The sequence below is a fragment of the Eulemur rufifrons genome, chromosome 12, assembly GCF_041146395.1.
Source record: "Eulemur rufifrons isolate Redbay chromosome 12, OSU_ERuf_1, whole genome shotgun sequence".
Taxonomy (NCBI): Eukaryota; Metazoa; Chordata; class Mammalia; order Primates; family Lemuridae; genus Eulemur; species Eulemur rufifrons.
Window position 1 is genome coordinate 15,979,294 of NC_090994.1, and position 14,306 is coordinate 15,993,599.

Consider the following 14,306-nt stretch of genomic DNA (forward strand, 5'->3'; position numbering starts at 1 on the left):
CAAGTACAAAGGAAATGGCTTTATAAATAGCTGTTTGACACGGTGATAGAGGACTGGAATCGGAAAGCGGGGAAAGGATGTATCTGGAGCTAAGTCCTGAGTTCCGACTGTCTGTGTGTGGCTGGAATCCAGTCCAGGAAAGCAGGACAGTTTTGGCAAATGTACACTCATTCTATAAAAAGCGAATGTGTTCTGCAGCCCACCTTCCCTCCCCGCCCAAGCTGCCCCTTCGTTCACGCCTGCCCGCTGCTGGAACCCGGGACTTTTTCAGCTGCAGAACCCACCTGACTTCCAGGAATCAAGGAAAAAGCAGGAATGTCCAACTGTGCTGTCTCTAAATGGGTCCCTTGTCTGGGAACCCAACCCCTCCATGCCTCAGAGGAAGCAGGCAGCCTCTGGCTTTTCCAGAAACAGGCTGCAGGAAACTCGGGCCTCACCTAAGGGCAGGACCTGAGACAGTCAGGACCCTTCATGCCGACACAGGTTCATGGTTCGTGGAAGGAAAGTTAACCAACCCGGTCCTGTCTGGGATGCCGGATGACAAAGAGCATTCCAACACGACTGTGACATTGAGGCTTGACGTCATTTATGGGTGAGCAAGAATGTGTTGAGACCTACACTCTCAAAGGGCTTTAAAAAAATGCTCTCCTTTCTAGACAAGTTTGCAATCACCTCTACTCTGGCACTCCGTGACAACACTGTCCCACAATACTACAAATGAAATAACATGTAGCTTGTTCCCTCCTCCCTCTCCCAGCCCTCCCCCCCAGAAAACACATCTTCTTCTTTCCAAAGCCATTCCTCCAGCTGGAAAGGCCCAAGGAAGACTTCAAAATGGCAATCGCGTGCCCACGATGCTGACATGTGGGGTCTACTCCCCTTTTCTGATTCAAAAGAGGGCCTTTAGAAATATTCACCTAAGCAGGAATTTTCAGAATGCAAGAATTTGGTGGCATATTCATCTCAGATAAACTCCCTAAAACCCAAACCTTTGATTTCTGCAGAGGAGAAAAGACGGTACATCAACTGACAAAAGGATTCATTTTGGGGATTCCTCTAGTTATATCTGGTTTCCCCGATGGCCTTGCCAAATGATTTGATGTAGGAAAATCTGAATAGAACCCAACTTTCCAGGGGCCCCTTATTAAGATCTGGCATTTATCTCAGCTAATAGGCAAGTCTCAGGTCCGTGAGAAAGATGCTTCAACCACCAAGTGGATCATGGGAGAGAAAAGGTTGCTCTGTTGTGGTCTAAAATTGCATCAGTGGTGGTCTATGTGCCTAGCAACCAGCTTCAACATTACAAAGTAGTTCTTTCTTTCTCTGCCCACTTATCCTGCCTGCTTTTCAGTGGCAACAAATGCAAGTTGATTATCATGCTACCTTGTACACACCTACGCGACGACACTGACTTCCTAACTGCTTTGACACCTGCATGCTACTGTGCTGCGCTGTTGGACATCAACATAAACACAGCCTAAGTTCACGGTCACTAGACTCCTTGTACTTACACACTCTAAAGAAATTCTCAATAAATACTTTTATTTATTATTAAGCATAATTATTCACCTGTTGGTGACTTCGAAATGGAAACCACGTCCTCGAAGATTTCTTTTAAAAAAACAAAATTCCCGTAACTACAAACAAATGACGACGACGATGACAAGAAAAGGGACAACGAGCACACAGAACCAGGCACTTCTGGCAAACTTGTTTTCTCCGTATCTTTCCCACCCCCCCCCCCCCTTTAATAAAACCGGTTGGGCACATTTGCCAGGATCTGTGGGTTTCCTAAACTTCAAGCCTTGCTGCTTAAAAAAATGAGGTAAGAAATTTCTATCTGAAAAGTAAAACTGACACAGAAACCAAACCAAGGTCTTCCCTGGCCGCTGCGACGGCCGTTATTGCTCTAAGTTGGAGTGTTTTGTTTTGTTTGCTGTTTCTATGGAGTCAGAGTCCTTATTGCCGTCTGGCTGGCCCCGTGGTCGGCCAAGGAGAAATGCACAGGGAAGGAGCTTGGTCACCTGCCCCCAGCTGGTCAGTGTCCACCGGCTGCCCGCACGCGGCTGCCCCACCCCCGCTGGGAGCCACCTCTGGCTTTGGGGACCCCGGGGCGGCTCTAACAGCTGGGGGAGGTGGTGATCGGGCTGTGCAGGTAGGGCAGGCTGCTGGGGGCCGAGTGCACGCCCACGGAGACCGGGAAGCTGAAGACAAACTGCGAGGTGGGGGTCGGGGTGGCCTTGCCGCGCTCCCGCAGGGGGCCCGAGGGGCTGGCGGCCTCCGCGGCACAGGACGTGGCCAGCACCTGGGACTCGAACTGCAGCAGCTGCCCCATGAAGCTGAAGTTGGGCGAGATGATGCTGCGGCGCTGCTTCACGAACTCGAAGGCCTCCTCCAGCCGCACCCGCTTCTTCATCATCAGGTAGGCCAGGCAGATGGTGGCCGAGCGCGAGATGCCCGCCTGGCAGTGCACCAGCACGCGCCCGCGGCAGTCCTTCACCGCATCTGGGGCAGAGAGCGCGACACGGTCAGGGCTCCCTGTGCAGTCCTCGTCCCTCGCCAGGGGACGCCAGCCGGCACGGGGATGGGGGTGTGGGGCGCGCGCTAGCCACGCTAGGCTAGGGCGGGGAGCAAGAACAACCCGCATGGGAGGGACCCTAGCATTCCACCCCTTCTGGGGTCTTGCAGTTAAATCCCATCCTACATTAAAGGCTTTCCATTTGCAGAAGCAAAACAGTGACCCAATTCTCCCTTTGTCTTCCTGCCCATCCAAAAAATCTTACCATCTGGACATCAGGCGCCATGCAACTAAGCACGGGTGGAGGGGTCACCTTCCCACTCCCATCCAACCCAACATCCCATGGGCAAGTCTTCGACTGAGGAAGAGGGTGCAGTGCTCGAGTCTGCCCTTCAACACACAGTCACAGGTGGTTCCCTCCCCTCCGCCCCACCGGCCCTGGGACCCAGGAGCCCAAGGCCAGGGCCAGCCTACCGATGTACTCGATGGCTTCCATGAACCAGGAGCTGATGTCCGCCTTGTGGTTGTCTTCCACGGGGATGCACTTGTACTGATAGTGTCCTTCAAAGTGGTTTGGGCAGTCCGAGGAGACGTTCAACAGGGCCGTGATGCCCAGGGCGTCCAGCATGTCTCTCCGGGCAGCGTGGTAGGCACTGCCGAGGTAGAGGAAGGGAAGGATCTCCACGGGACCCCCCTGCACCAGAAAGGGGAAACAAAGGCCCCCAAAGAACATGAGCCTAAAGCAACCCGGCAAAGGGCTGAGGTGCCGGGGACAGGGAGGGGAAGGCCTGTCTGAGGGGGACTTCTAGGTCCTGGGAGAACACCTGCTGGGCACAGACTTCCCAGGGTCCCCCTTGTCCTCCTGGAGGGGGCGATGGACACAGTGGAACTTCCTGACCCTTCACCCTCTGCTTGTGGGCAGAGAAGCCAGGACAGAGAAATCCCTGTGGGCCCCCCCCCCCGCAGGCCCAGAGCCCACCTCCCCCGTGCCAGAGGAAGCGGCAGGACAATGTGACATGAGGAGTTCACACCCGCTAACCATCAAGCCACTGTTGTGCGGTTCAGGCATCCATTTCGTTGGATGCACCTTCATTTGGCTCCTTAAAAACAGGTACCGTCTTCTTGGCACAGTGAGGCAATGGTGGCTTTAATTTAAGACCAGCTATTGGGGGAGCAGAGTCCCCCCAGCTGAAAGGGCTGGAGGGGGTGGGCTTGTGAGAAACGGGAGGGCGCAAGTGGGTTTTCTCAGCGGGAGGTGGCGCTATCTGCGGCCATTTGGCATCTACAACTGGATGGGGTCCAGGGGTGCATTCGCCGGCCTGCTCCTTCCAGGAAGGGTGTCCTCAGCTTCCTGCACAGTCGCCACAAACCTCTAAAGGCTAAACCGGGGAGTCCTGTCTTTACAGTTCTGTCTTAAGGGAGGGCTATGAGGGAGCAAAGGAAAGAACACCCCATCCTAACACTCAGGGTTACCACACTGCCCCCAAATTGAGGCCCTGCATTCAAAGCCTTAAACAACCCTCGGAACTCTGAAAAGGGCCCCGAGGGACCCCCACACGGCCTGGCCCCCTCACCCGGGGCCGTCGCACAGGAGTCTACCTGGTCGTGCAGGGGGGTCCCGCAGGAGCCGCAGCCCAGGTCCAAGGGCTCCGTGGCGCTGGGGGGCACCGGGGGCGGGATGGCTGCCAGGGCCTTGGTCTTGGAACAGAACTCTGGGTACTCGGAGGAAAACCTCTCGTAGCCGCCTGTCAAGGAGAAAGAAGTTCCGGTTAATGGGTCCCTAAGGCAGGGGAAGGAACTTGACTTCTACCGACCCGAGAGAGCGGCGGGAAGGGCGCGGGAAGGTGTGCGCCGCGCTGGCCACTGGGTGGCGCTGCGGGCCCGGAGATGACGGTCGCGGAGCTGCCAGCAACTGGGCAGAGCCGAGTTCGGAGGGTCACGACGCTGGGACCTCGGGGAGGCTCATGCACGAGACTCAGATGAAGACACACACAGGAATGTGCAGGGGGTAGGCAGGGCGACTCTATCCAGAGTAGCTCCATGGGGGAGGGAACAGCCACCGTGGGCTTCCGTCTTCCACCCCCAATTCCAGCCCTCCCTTTGGGGGGGTCTCCAATGTGGGGAAGGAGGTTAAAAAAAAAAAAAAATACCCTGGCACCAGCCCTTCGGGATCTCAGCAACAGGAACAGATGCCGGTTGCACGGCCTCATGAACAGCTGTTCCATCAACGAGGGGGCCAAAACAAGAGGAAATGGGCTTAAATCTAAATAAATCCCTCTTGCCACATACAGGTTTGGGGAGGATTTCCTGACCTGAGAGTCAGTAAGCTCTGGAAGGGTTATCTGTGGGATCCCCTTCCGGAAAAGGGAGATCTTTTAAATAATAATAATACTAAAAAAGATACATGGGCAACTCTTCCGGGACAGGGTGAGTGCTAACCAGAGCAGGGGTGGAGGTGGGCGGGATGCAGGGAGGACTCGTGGAGGGTTAGGCAAATTTTCAAGCCCCAGCTCTGACTTTCTTGTGATCTCTGGGACTTTGCTTTGTGGGCAGCTTACAAACTACAGTATTGTCACAGGGTTCGGCCCTGCTTTTATTTTGATTTTGCAATTTCTGTAGGACCAGAAATGGATTACCTTAATTCAGCAGGGCCTGCATGTTGCAGAACCGCCAACCTAACAGACCCACTCAGCTGTCGAAAATGACAAGTTGGCTGATGGTCCTGATGTAGCTAGCACTCTTCAGTCTTGATGACTGTGACATTGGGTCACTGTCCCCCTAGAGCATTCACAGGAATCTTCCAGTGTATAGACATGTGATGGTTAGTCTATTACTTGCCCCAAATCCCAACCCTCAAAACTGCTTCCCACGAGAGGAAGGAAAATGAGTCTTTGACACATCATAAGGCTCGCAGACACAGGGCATACATTTTTTCCTCTCTGACCAGAGGCTTCTCTGTGTCCCTCCACTCCCTCCCTTGGGATATAAATGGATCTCTCTCTGGTCACAGGCCCTTGTTCCTGCTGAGTCACAGTGACCACAGCCTCCCTGGACGGAAAACCTGCTGGCGGGGCCAGTGCTGCCGGCTTCAGACGTGCTGGTGGCCTTAGTGGCCACCACATCACAGGAGCACCCCCTCCTTCCCATGGTAACCCCTGTCCCCTATCCCTGTGATAAGGCACCCAACACTGCTGCCCAAAATGCAGTGATTAGAACATGGGGGACGAGGAGGCAGCCAATGAATGTCTGTAGCTGAAGTCCCGGACCAGCCCCTGCCAGGGAGCGGCAGTCCGCGCTCCCCTCTGGAGAAAGTGGAAGCGGAAACGGATGCATCAACAAACCGCGGTTACAGCACGTGGGTGCTGTATCAAAAGCCATCACACGTTACTCTGCATCCTTCTAGGGGATTTGAAAATGTTCTAACAAAATGATCCCTGTCTGTTACATGATTTGAGCTATCAAAACACGTTTTTGAAGAAGAAATGTAAGACACAGTGGCGCCTGTAAGAGGTGATGGGAAAAGTCCCCTGCACAGAGTCCTTGGAGGACTGATTCCAGCAGTCGGTGCTCTGCGCCTGGCATCAGGCGACACACCACGAAGCTGTCCCCTCTTGGTGCCTACACCGAGCAGTGCCCACAGCAGAGGTCCTCAAAGCCCACTGTTTGCACTGGGCGATGCTGGTGACAGACCAGGTTTTTGCCAGCCCACTTTCCTGGGCTTGAGACCCGGGAGGAGAGACCGAGGAAGGGCAGGTAGCAGGCGTCCTGTGTTTCACCCTCGCTTCCCGGTGACAGCCATCCGCGCCGCTGGCTCAGCACTGCCCTTGCACCGGACCTGGAGGCAGCTGCTGACCGTGGCGTGGTGTGGCAGCGATGGAGGACAGGCAGCTGAGTGGGCAGGACCCAGGTGGCCTGAGGGGGCCATTGGTCCATCTCCCCCAGGCCAATCGTAACAGAGAGACAGCAACCGTTTGCAAAAGGCACCATTAGATCAGAGCAGAAAAACGGTTACCGAAAAGTCACTTCCCTGTGGAGGATCTTTGAAGAACAAGCACAAAGGAACAAAGTGAAGAAGCAGATGAGCTCAAGGCACAGGAGAATGGAAGGTTCTTGCTGCTGACAGCGGCAGCTGTGAAAGGGTTTTTGCCTTCTGAGGGGCTGCTAGCTTTTGGGGATCTGTGGCTGGCTGTCACAGGGACCAACGCCAAAGGGAGTTCCTTCTGGTGGGGCCCATGAGCTGTGCTCAGGCCAGGGCCACAGATGAGGACAACATGTGCTGTGGGATGTAGTCAAGGTCATGTACAAGGATGCGTGCAAGTTAGAGTTTATCCACCAGATGGAAGAAACCACTCAAGTCCACGCCCCCGTAAATCGTGTCTGGGTATCAGATCTGTGTTAATAGAAATTACAGCCCCTGTTAAGATGGAATCTTCACTATGTGCCAGGCTCTTTCCACATCGGTGTCCAACCAGCCCCTGTGGAAACCATGACTAGGCCCATTTTACAGTATAGGAAACCGAGGTGCAGAACAGCTAAGGAACCTGCCTACAATGGTTCCATGCAGCAGAGGCCAGGGCCAGCCTTCAGCCAGGTGGCCTCAAAGCCAGACATCTAGCCCCTTACTGTCAGGCTCGGTCACCTCTGCGTCCCACCCCTTCCTGGTGGCCCTTCCTTTAGGGTCACTGCCTGCCAGTTTCATCCAGGAAAGATGGACTTTTCATGCAAAAACAGAACTGATCTGAACAGGTGACCACTCCTGACATTTCACCAAACTCTGCTTCTATCCCATGGTTTCCTAACTACAGGTTGCCATTACAGCGTCGTGACCAGCATTTTTCAAAAATGAAACACAGGAGAACAGGAATGAAGAGAATGCACTGCATTTTAAGAGGGTATCGCTTCATGAGCTTTTGTTTCAGGTGTGCGGGCGTCCCTCTGCTGGGTCGTGATGTAAATTAAAATGTATTTCCTTCCTGTGGGTGGAGTCAAAAAAGACTGTTCTAAGGCTTCTTCCCCTCAGTCCCTCCTACCCATCTCCGGATCAGTGCAAGTACCATTACCACAGCTCTTCTGGCAAGAACTCGTCTTAGATCACCAACTTTTATCCAAAACTCATGAAAGGGAAAGCTTATTCCTACTGTATACAAAGGAACAGGTGAGCAAGGAAAACAGGTGGAAATAGATCTAGGTGCAAGACTCGGCTCTAGTTGTGGCAAACACATTCCTTCCTAAACCCTATTTTTCCCCACCCCCGAAATATAAGGCAATTCCAGACTATAATGATCTCTAAGTTCCAATATTCTGTGATTCTAAGTAACCAGGATCTACTTATTTGCTGGTCGGTTTTGCCAGCTCCAAAGCTGCAGGTGCCTAAAATCTGCATTTCTATCTTCTGAATAAAATTTCCTAAGAGATATGCCAATGAATGTTGACCTGTTTTTCCTACGTCCAATTGAACGTATGAATTGAATGTCTTGACTGTATCTCCTATCGAATGTAATTCCGTAACAGATTTCTTACTAATTTCAACCTGTTTTCCCCCGTCCTTATTTAAGAATCTATTTCCTATTCTTAAATCTCATTGTCTCATCTTAATTTTAAGACTTCAAAGTCTAAAAGACAAAAAAGGGAGTATGATTTTCACTCAGCTTAGTGGAGGAATCAATCCGTCGACTGTTCAACTCCATGCGCTTGTTCTCACACACACGCACACTAGGGAGGCAATTTTCAAAGTTTAGTGGCAATGATGGCCTCTGGTCACACGCTCTCCGCTGTACCCACCCCTCCCCTGCGGGAGATGATGTATGTCTAAGTGCTACAAAGCGCAGATTGATGTAGTGCTGATAAAATCGTCATAATAGGACTCTTAATGGATCTCTGATGGGAAGGCTGTCTTTTGGTGACGATTGTCGTCATGCATCTTCATGGGGCTGCCACTTTCCCCCATTACCCTCTCAACACTCAAAATAGCACCTGTTCCCAGAAGGGGCTCATGGCCTTACCCTTGCCCAGCAAGAAAGTCTGGGGCTGTCTGAAGCTCATGTGCCTGTGGGAACATCACTTTACGTGAGTGCTGACTTTGTAAGCGCCCATACAAACGCTGAGTAGTATTTGAAATCTACCTAACTGGGCTTCTCACCTTGGGACTCCGCACACAGTGACACCTGTACCTTCTCTCCAGCTGGCTGACACCTAACGCCGTGCTGAGGGCTAGGTTTGGCTGGCAGTCTCTTCCCCGTCCTTCTGTGCGATCTGCTATGTTCAGCAAACTGGCTTCCGCCGGAGAGTGAACTTTCCTTCCTGTCATGCTTCCTCTGTTAGCCGGCAACTGGCTCCCAGTAAGGAAATCGGCTCTGTGCTTGCAGATATTCTAATTTTTTAAAAGAATTTCTTGGCTACTTAAAATGACCAGCGTCTCTCTCTTGCTCGGTTGTCTGTGCAGCATTTTGGTGGGTGCAGCCCACCTCTCCTTTAAACACCCAGGACAAGCCCACAGAGACTGCCATGGTCTCCTTAGCGATCAAGTTTGCATTCTCAGTTACACTTCCTCCCTGTCTTTAGTTACTGTTGTGGATTGGAAACATGCAATTTACAAGATGCCAAGATGTAAGCTTGCTTCATTCATTGTAATTATTTAATGAATTACAACAGAAGATGTAAATTATCTTTAAGGTCTACCATTTAATAATTCTAACACTCCCAATCCGTAACTGTCATGGGCATTGCGTTATTTGCAAACAGACAATGCTAGTCATTGTCCCTTTGGGTAGAAAAGGTATGTAACCTTGGTATCCCGCAGGGCTATGCCATTTGATGCCACTGACCTGGAGAACTGCAGACAAAGACGTGAAGAGACAGCAAAGATGGGGGTAGAGAGAAAAGACAGAAGACAGTCACCGTTGGCCTTAGTGGCTGTGTTCTACAGAAAGGGTGACTTCAGAGGTTGTATGGTCAGGCCCTGGCTATTGGGTACTACAGAGCACTTTTGAGTTCCAACCTGGAGGGAGAAATCAAAATATCTAGGTGACTCTTCCAATGTCTGAAAACTGTTCCAGGACAGCTTTTAAATCAGGATTTGAATAAGAACTGACATAGGTCATGGGCTGAGGCGAATTTCAGACAGAAAAAAATGGAAGATCATGTGGTCATACCCGAAATGTCTGCGCATCAGACTGAGTTGTTCTTTGGGGGTAAAGAATGACTTTTTTTAGGGTAAGAGAATGCTCTTTTTGTTTGTTTCTAATGACCAGGGACATCTAAAACTCTAATCCAAGGACGTATGAAAGAGAGAGAAAGGGATTTCAAGGAGATGTGTACTGTGATAAAATCTGAAAAGCTGAACTTTCTAAACTGATCCTAAAAATTCTTAAAAGATTTTAAATTAAATGAGCTTTAGAAAAAATATTACCCTGGTGGGAATCTTTTACTAGCAAAAGGACAGAAAATATTGCAGGATTTGAGTTATTGCTTTGAGCAAAACCTGGGTAATATTAGGAAATGTAATTAGGCCAGGCAGCACTTTATTGGTGTAAGTAAAGTTTGCTCCTGTCTTCGTGGAATCAGTTATTAACAACCCGCACTGAGTAACCAATTGCTCTTCAACGTGGCAGAAACAGAAACACTAAATTTTTAATGTAACTAATTAGTAGAATTAGACAGCTCTGGCTGGGAAAGATGATACCACTTTCAAAAATACCCTGTTGTTTTTACTGCCCCCCCTCCCCCATGGCAGACACTAACCATCAGGACTTCCACCAGCTTCCTGTCCTGCCCACTTTTAATCACAGGCACCAGCACACAAAAAAGAAAAGCCCTGGTTCCCTAGCTGCAAAATAAAATGAACAACTCCAGTAGGAACCAAATTATGCAATCCTTAATTCAGGCATTTATGAAAAATAATCTAAGGGGCTTTTTCTTCCCTTGCTTCTCAATATTCCCCTTTAAAAGGTTCCCTGCTCCACAGCCCTCTCCCATGAAACTGTATTTCTTCTGCTGCCCTGGCTTCTGGGCAGGGAAGAGAGGTGTCTCTGGGGACTTTGGAGACACCTTGCTTTCCTGCCCCGGAATGCCTCTTCCGGTAGGGCTGTGGGAGCACATGCTGACTTTTTCTTTCTGTCCTCTCTAGGGATGACTTTTCATTAGAGGGCTCGGAGGAGGAAGGGGAACTGGGAAAACATGGCCTCTGCTTAGCACACGTGTCAAGATCAGCTAAGCGAAACAGACTCTGGTCCAGGCACCCTGGAAGATGCTGGCCGCCACTGCAGAACACCCTGAGGATCCCCCCAGCTCTGTGAATAATTTAAGGCGCTTGCTTCCAAGGGCTGGCTCCCGCGGCTTGTGAAAATGCAGCTGAACTTCTGGCTACCGGCGGTGGGGGATGGGAGGCCGTTTCTAGAGAGAGAGAAGCTAAACCCGCAGCCCAGGCCTACACGCGCTCGGTGTCAGAATTCGTCCCCTTTGTGACACTGAGGGCGGTCCTCCCTGCCCGCATCGGGGCAGACAACAAGAGGCAGTGCGGGCCTCAGAAAGAAACAGCCCTTAGAATACTCCTTTTCCGTTGGCCAGGCACCCCGCCACCCACCAGAGGGACTGTCATTTTACCCAGAGGCTGCCTGTCCTATACAGGCATTTGCCTCGCCGTCAATCTCCATCGCTGAGCGACTCTCAGAATTGGTTTGTCTCCGCGTGTCGCCCGCCAGGCGGGCTTCAGGACGGGCAGGGAGATGCCCAGAGCCCTGGGGGGTAAACCTTTAAAATAACGCCTCCCTCCCCAAGAGCGAGGCCTAAGCGTCTGAGCCCCCGGAAGCCCAAGGGCCGAGGTCCCGGAGCTGCAGCTCCAGGGCGGTCCCCTCCGGATTTCTTCCAGGAAGAAAAACAAAACAAAACAAAACAAACCCACGCTCCACGTGGGACCAGAGCCCGGCCCGAGCCCTACTGCGCTCTCGCGGTCCTGGCCTCGGAGGCCCGCGAAGGAAGGCGCGCGCTCCCGCCCGGAATCGGGGGTCCTCGCCCGCAGCGCGGCACGGAGGACCCTCCGGCCAGCCGGGACCACTCGGGGGACTTGCGTCCCAGAGGAATTTCTCTCGTCTCTCCCACCAGCGCCGCAAACTCAAACAATAGCGCAGTCGCCCACCCTGGTGGTCTACGCAGGATCTGGCAGCGCGCCTGCCGCGGGGCTCCGGGCACAGCTTGGCGCCCACGGCGGGCGCCCGGGTCGCCCGGCTCAGGGTCGGGCCTTCCGGGACAAGCCCCTTCCTGGCATTTTCTCTTAGAGCGCTTTGGGGACAGGGGAGGCGGCCAGGGCTCAACTGGAGGTGTAAAGGGCGGTCCTCATGGAAAATGGAAGAAAAATCAGCAAAATCGCCTTAGCAGTTCAACCAAAGGACAACAGCAGCATTTCCCCAGCAGCTGACAGGTCAAATGGGCAGGAAACAACTGCAGAGAACAAAGCCCCCCGCTGTTCGGCGGGGGCAAACCCGGCTCGCCTGCACTGAGCAGTTTTGTTGTGCTTTTTGGAAGGGGCGGGCGGGGGAGGGAGAGGTTTCCGCCCCCTCCAGCTCCCTTCCTCTCGGGCGGACGGGTCCGAGAGGAAAGGAGGGAGGGGACAAGGGGCGCCCCCGGGGACAGGGGCGGTTCTTTGATGGTGGGGGAGGTTCTGAACTGCCTGCCGGGTTCGGAAGCTAGGACCCGACCCGCGCCAAAGAATGCGCGGAACGCGACGCCCGAAGGCGTCGGGGGTGGGGAGGTCGTCCGGGGGCGCAACGCGGCAGGGGGCGCCCGACCCCACGCGCCCTACCCGCTCCCGGCCCCAGGGCGGCGGCGGACCTGGCCCGGCAGGTGCGGCGGGAGTAGCGTCCTTCCAGTGACTGGGACAGCACGCGGTCCTGTCGGGGTTTCTGACTTCCAAATGTAACAAGACACCCCGGTCGCCAAGAGTTTAGCCAGGTTCACTTAAATCAGGCACGCTTCGCCACCAGGTAGCTGAGAATCGGGTCTGAACAAAAGCTCGTCAATTCCCGGGGCCCGGATCTGCAAGGGGCAGAGGCGCAGTTCCGCCCGGCGCCCACCCCCCGGACACCCGGGCCTCCAGCCCCCAGCTCCCGGAGCCGGGTCTAGCCCGGGGTGGGGGACTGGCCACCTTCCAGAGGGAGCTCGGAGTTGGGCAGCGGGAGACAAGATACAGATCGGTCCACACAATGTGTGCAACCCTATCCTCCGGTCTGCATTCACCAAGGGTTGGTTTTCAGACCAACCAGCAGGGCCGATTTCACCTCGGCGCCCATCAGCCTTCACCCCTTCCTCACTTCTTGGGTTCTCCCGGTCAGACTCAGTGCAGGGCCCCGGCAGGCCAAACCAACAGGCCTATCTTGTCCTCACCCGCCCTGCGGTACTTCGGAGCACTTCTCGGGACTCGAAGACGGGCCAGGCAGCGGAGCCGATTCACTCTTGGGGCCAAGATCGTTAGGGAGTGTTCGAAAACGCGGAATCGCTAAGACCCTGCGGAATTGCAGGTGACGGGTGAACGCGCCCGCACTGTCCCCGAGGAGGACTTGGAGCTCAGAAACGCACAAAACCTTGCAAACCCGTGTCCACCAACACAAAGGGGCGCGCGGGGATCCCCGCGGCCACGAGCCACTCCGGGTAATCCCTCCCCATGCCAGTAAGGCGCTGGCCGCCAAGTCCCCCTACGCCTACCCTCCAGCTTGCGCCCGGCGCCCGAGTTTACCTTTGAGCAGGCAGATGTCGGTGCGCTCGGCGTTGCGGCGAAGCGCCTGCACCACCAGCGACACAGTGCTGTCCTCGCGGAGGCTCTCGGCGCGCGGGCTGCGCTCGTCATAGACGATGACGGCCGAGTAGAGGCCGGAGCGCAGGCGGGCGCGCACCTCCTCCTCGGCGGGCAGGATCTGCTCCAGGCTCACGGAGCCCTTGGCCCGCCGCCGCACGATGGTGTTGCAGCGCACGTTGACCGAGCCTCGGATGTAGCCTGCGCTGTGCGCCAGGAAGGGTCTGCAGTCCAGCAGCAGGCACTTGCCACCACTCAGCAGCCCCAGGGCGCCGTGGCCGCCGCTGCCGCCCGCACCGCCGCCGTTCTCGTCCCGGTTCATCAGCCTTTTGAGCACACTGCAGTCCATCTCCCGCAGCTCCTCCATCGTCACCATGGTCGCCGGGACCCGAGGCTGCTGGGCGCGCGAGGAAGAGAAGGGCACCCGGGCCAGCTAGGCTGCAGGAAGGGGCGGGCGCGGGCTAAGACGGGGAGCCCGCAGAAGTGGCTGCAAACTTGGACCCCAGGTGCTTCGGGGGGCAAGCCTCGTCTCCCCAGTCCCCTTCCTCCCGCAGCCTCGCGGTCACATAGCAATCGGAGCCGCCTCGGGCGCCAAGCAGGACGGCGCGCAGCGCGGAGAGGGAGGTGGCAGTGGAGAGGAGTGTGTTTACGAGAGAGGACCACGGGCTCCCTTCCGTGGTGGCTTCTAATGTATTGAGCCAGTTGTGCTGCTCCTGCGGCCACTGGCGCCGGCGCGGCCGATCCCCACGCACCGCCGGAGCTGTGCGCTCTGCCCCAGCCAGAGTTCCCTCCTCGGCTTATAGATTTATTAATGCTCCTCCGCGCTCCCGGGGGAGGAGGACTCGGTACTACCTCGCCAGGCTCCGCCTCTTTCCATTCTCGGCCCCGCGCCCTCCCCGCCCCCCGCGCTGGCGCCCCGCCCCCGCACGGGTCCCTCCCCCCGCCCCCGCGCGGGCGCTTGAATGGAGCGCAGGCTGCTCGCGCCCGGTCACGGGACCCCGACGT

At 54.8% G+C, this 14,306-nt stretch overlaps 1 protein-coding gene across 1 annotated transcript; it reads right to left on the reverse strand.

The window, feature by feature from the left end:
• Positions 1-1,728: 1,728 nt before the first annotated feature.
• DUSP4 (dual specificity phosphatase 4) lies at positions 1,729-14,094 on the reverse strand. The gene is made up of 4 exons (XM_069484946.1): positions 13,245-14,094; positions 4,118-4,263; positions 2,993-3,212; positions 1,729-2,505 (listed from the first exon to the last, which is right to left on the reverse strand). The coding sequence occupies exons 1-4, from the start codon at positions 13,675-13,677 to the stop codon at positions 2,120-2,122; spliced, it is 1,185 nt and encodes a 394-aa protein (XP_069341047.1). The 5' UTR covers positions 13,678-14,094; the 3' UTR covers positions 1,729-2,119.
• Positions 14,095-14,306: the final 212 nt, after the last annotated feature.

Coding starts and splice junctions, on each gene's coding strand:
- DUSP4 (XM_069484946.1), bottom strand. CDS start 13,677: ATGGTGACGATGGAGGAGCTGCGGGAGATGGACTGCAGTGTGCTCAAA. Junction 3,213..4,117: donor GGACCCCCCTGCACGACCAG/GTAGACTCCTGT, acceptor TTTCTGGTGCAG/GGGGGTCCCGTGGAGATCCT. Junction 2,506..2,992: donor GGAAGCCATCGAGTACATCG/GTAGGCTGGCCC, acceptor TCTCTGCCCCAG/ATGCGGTGAAGGACTGCCGC.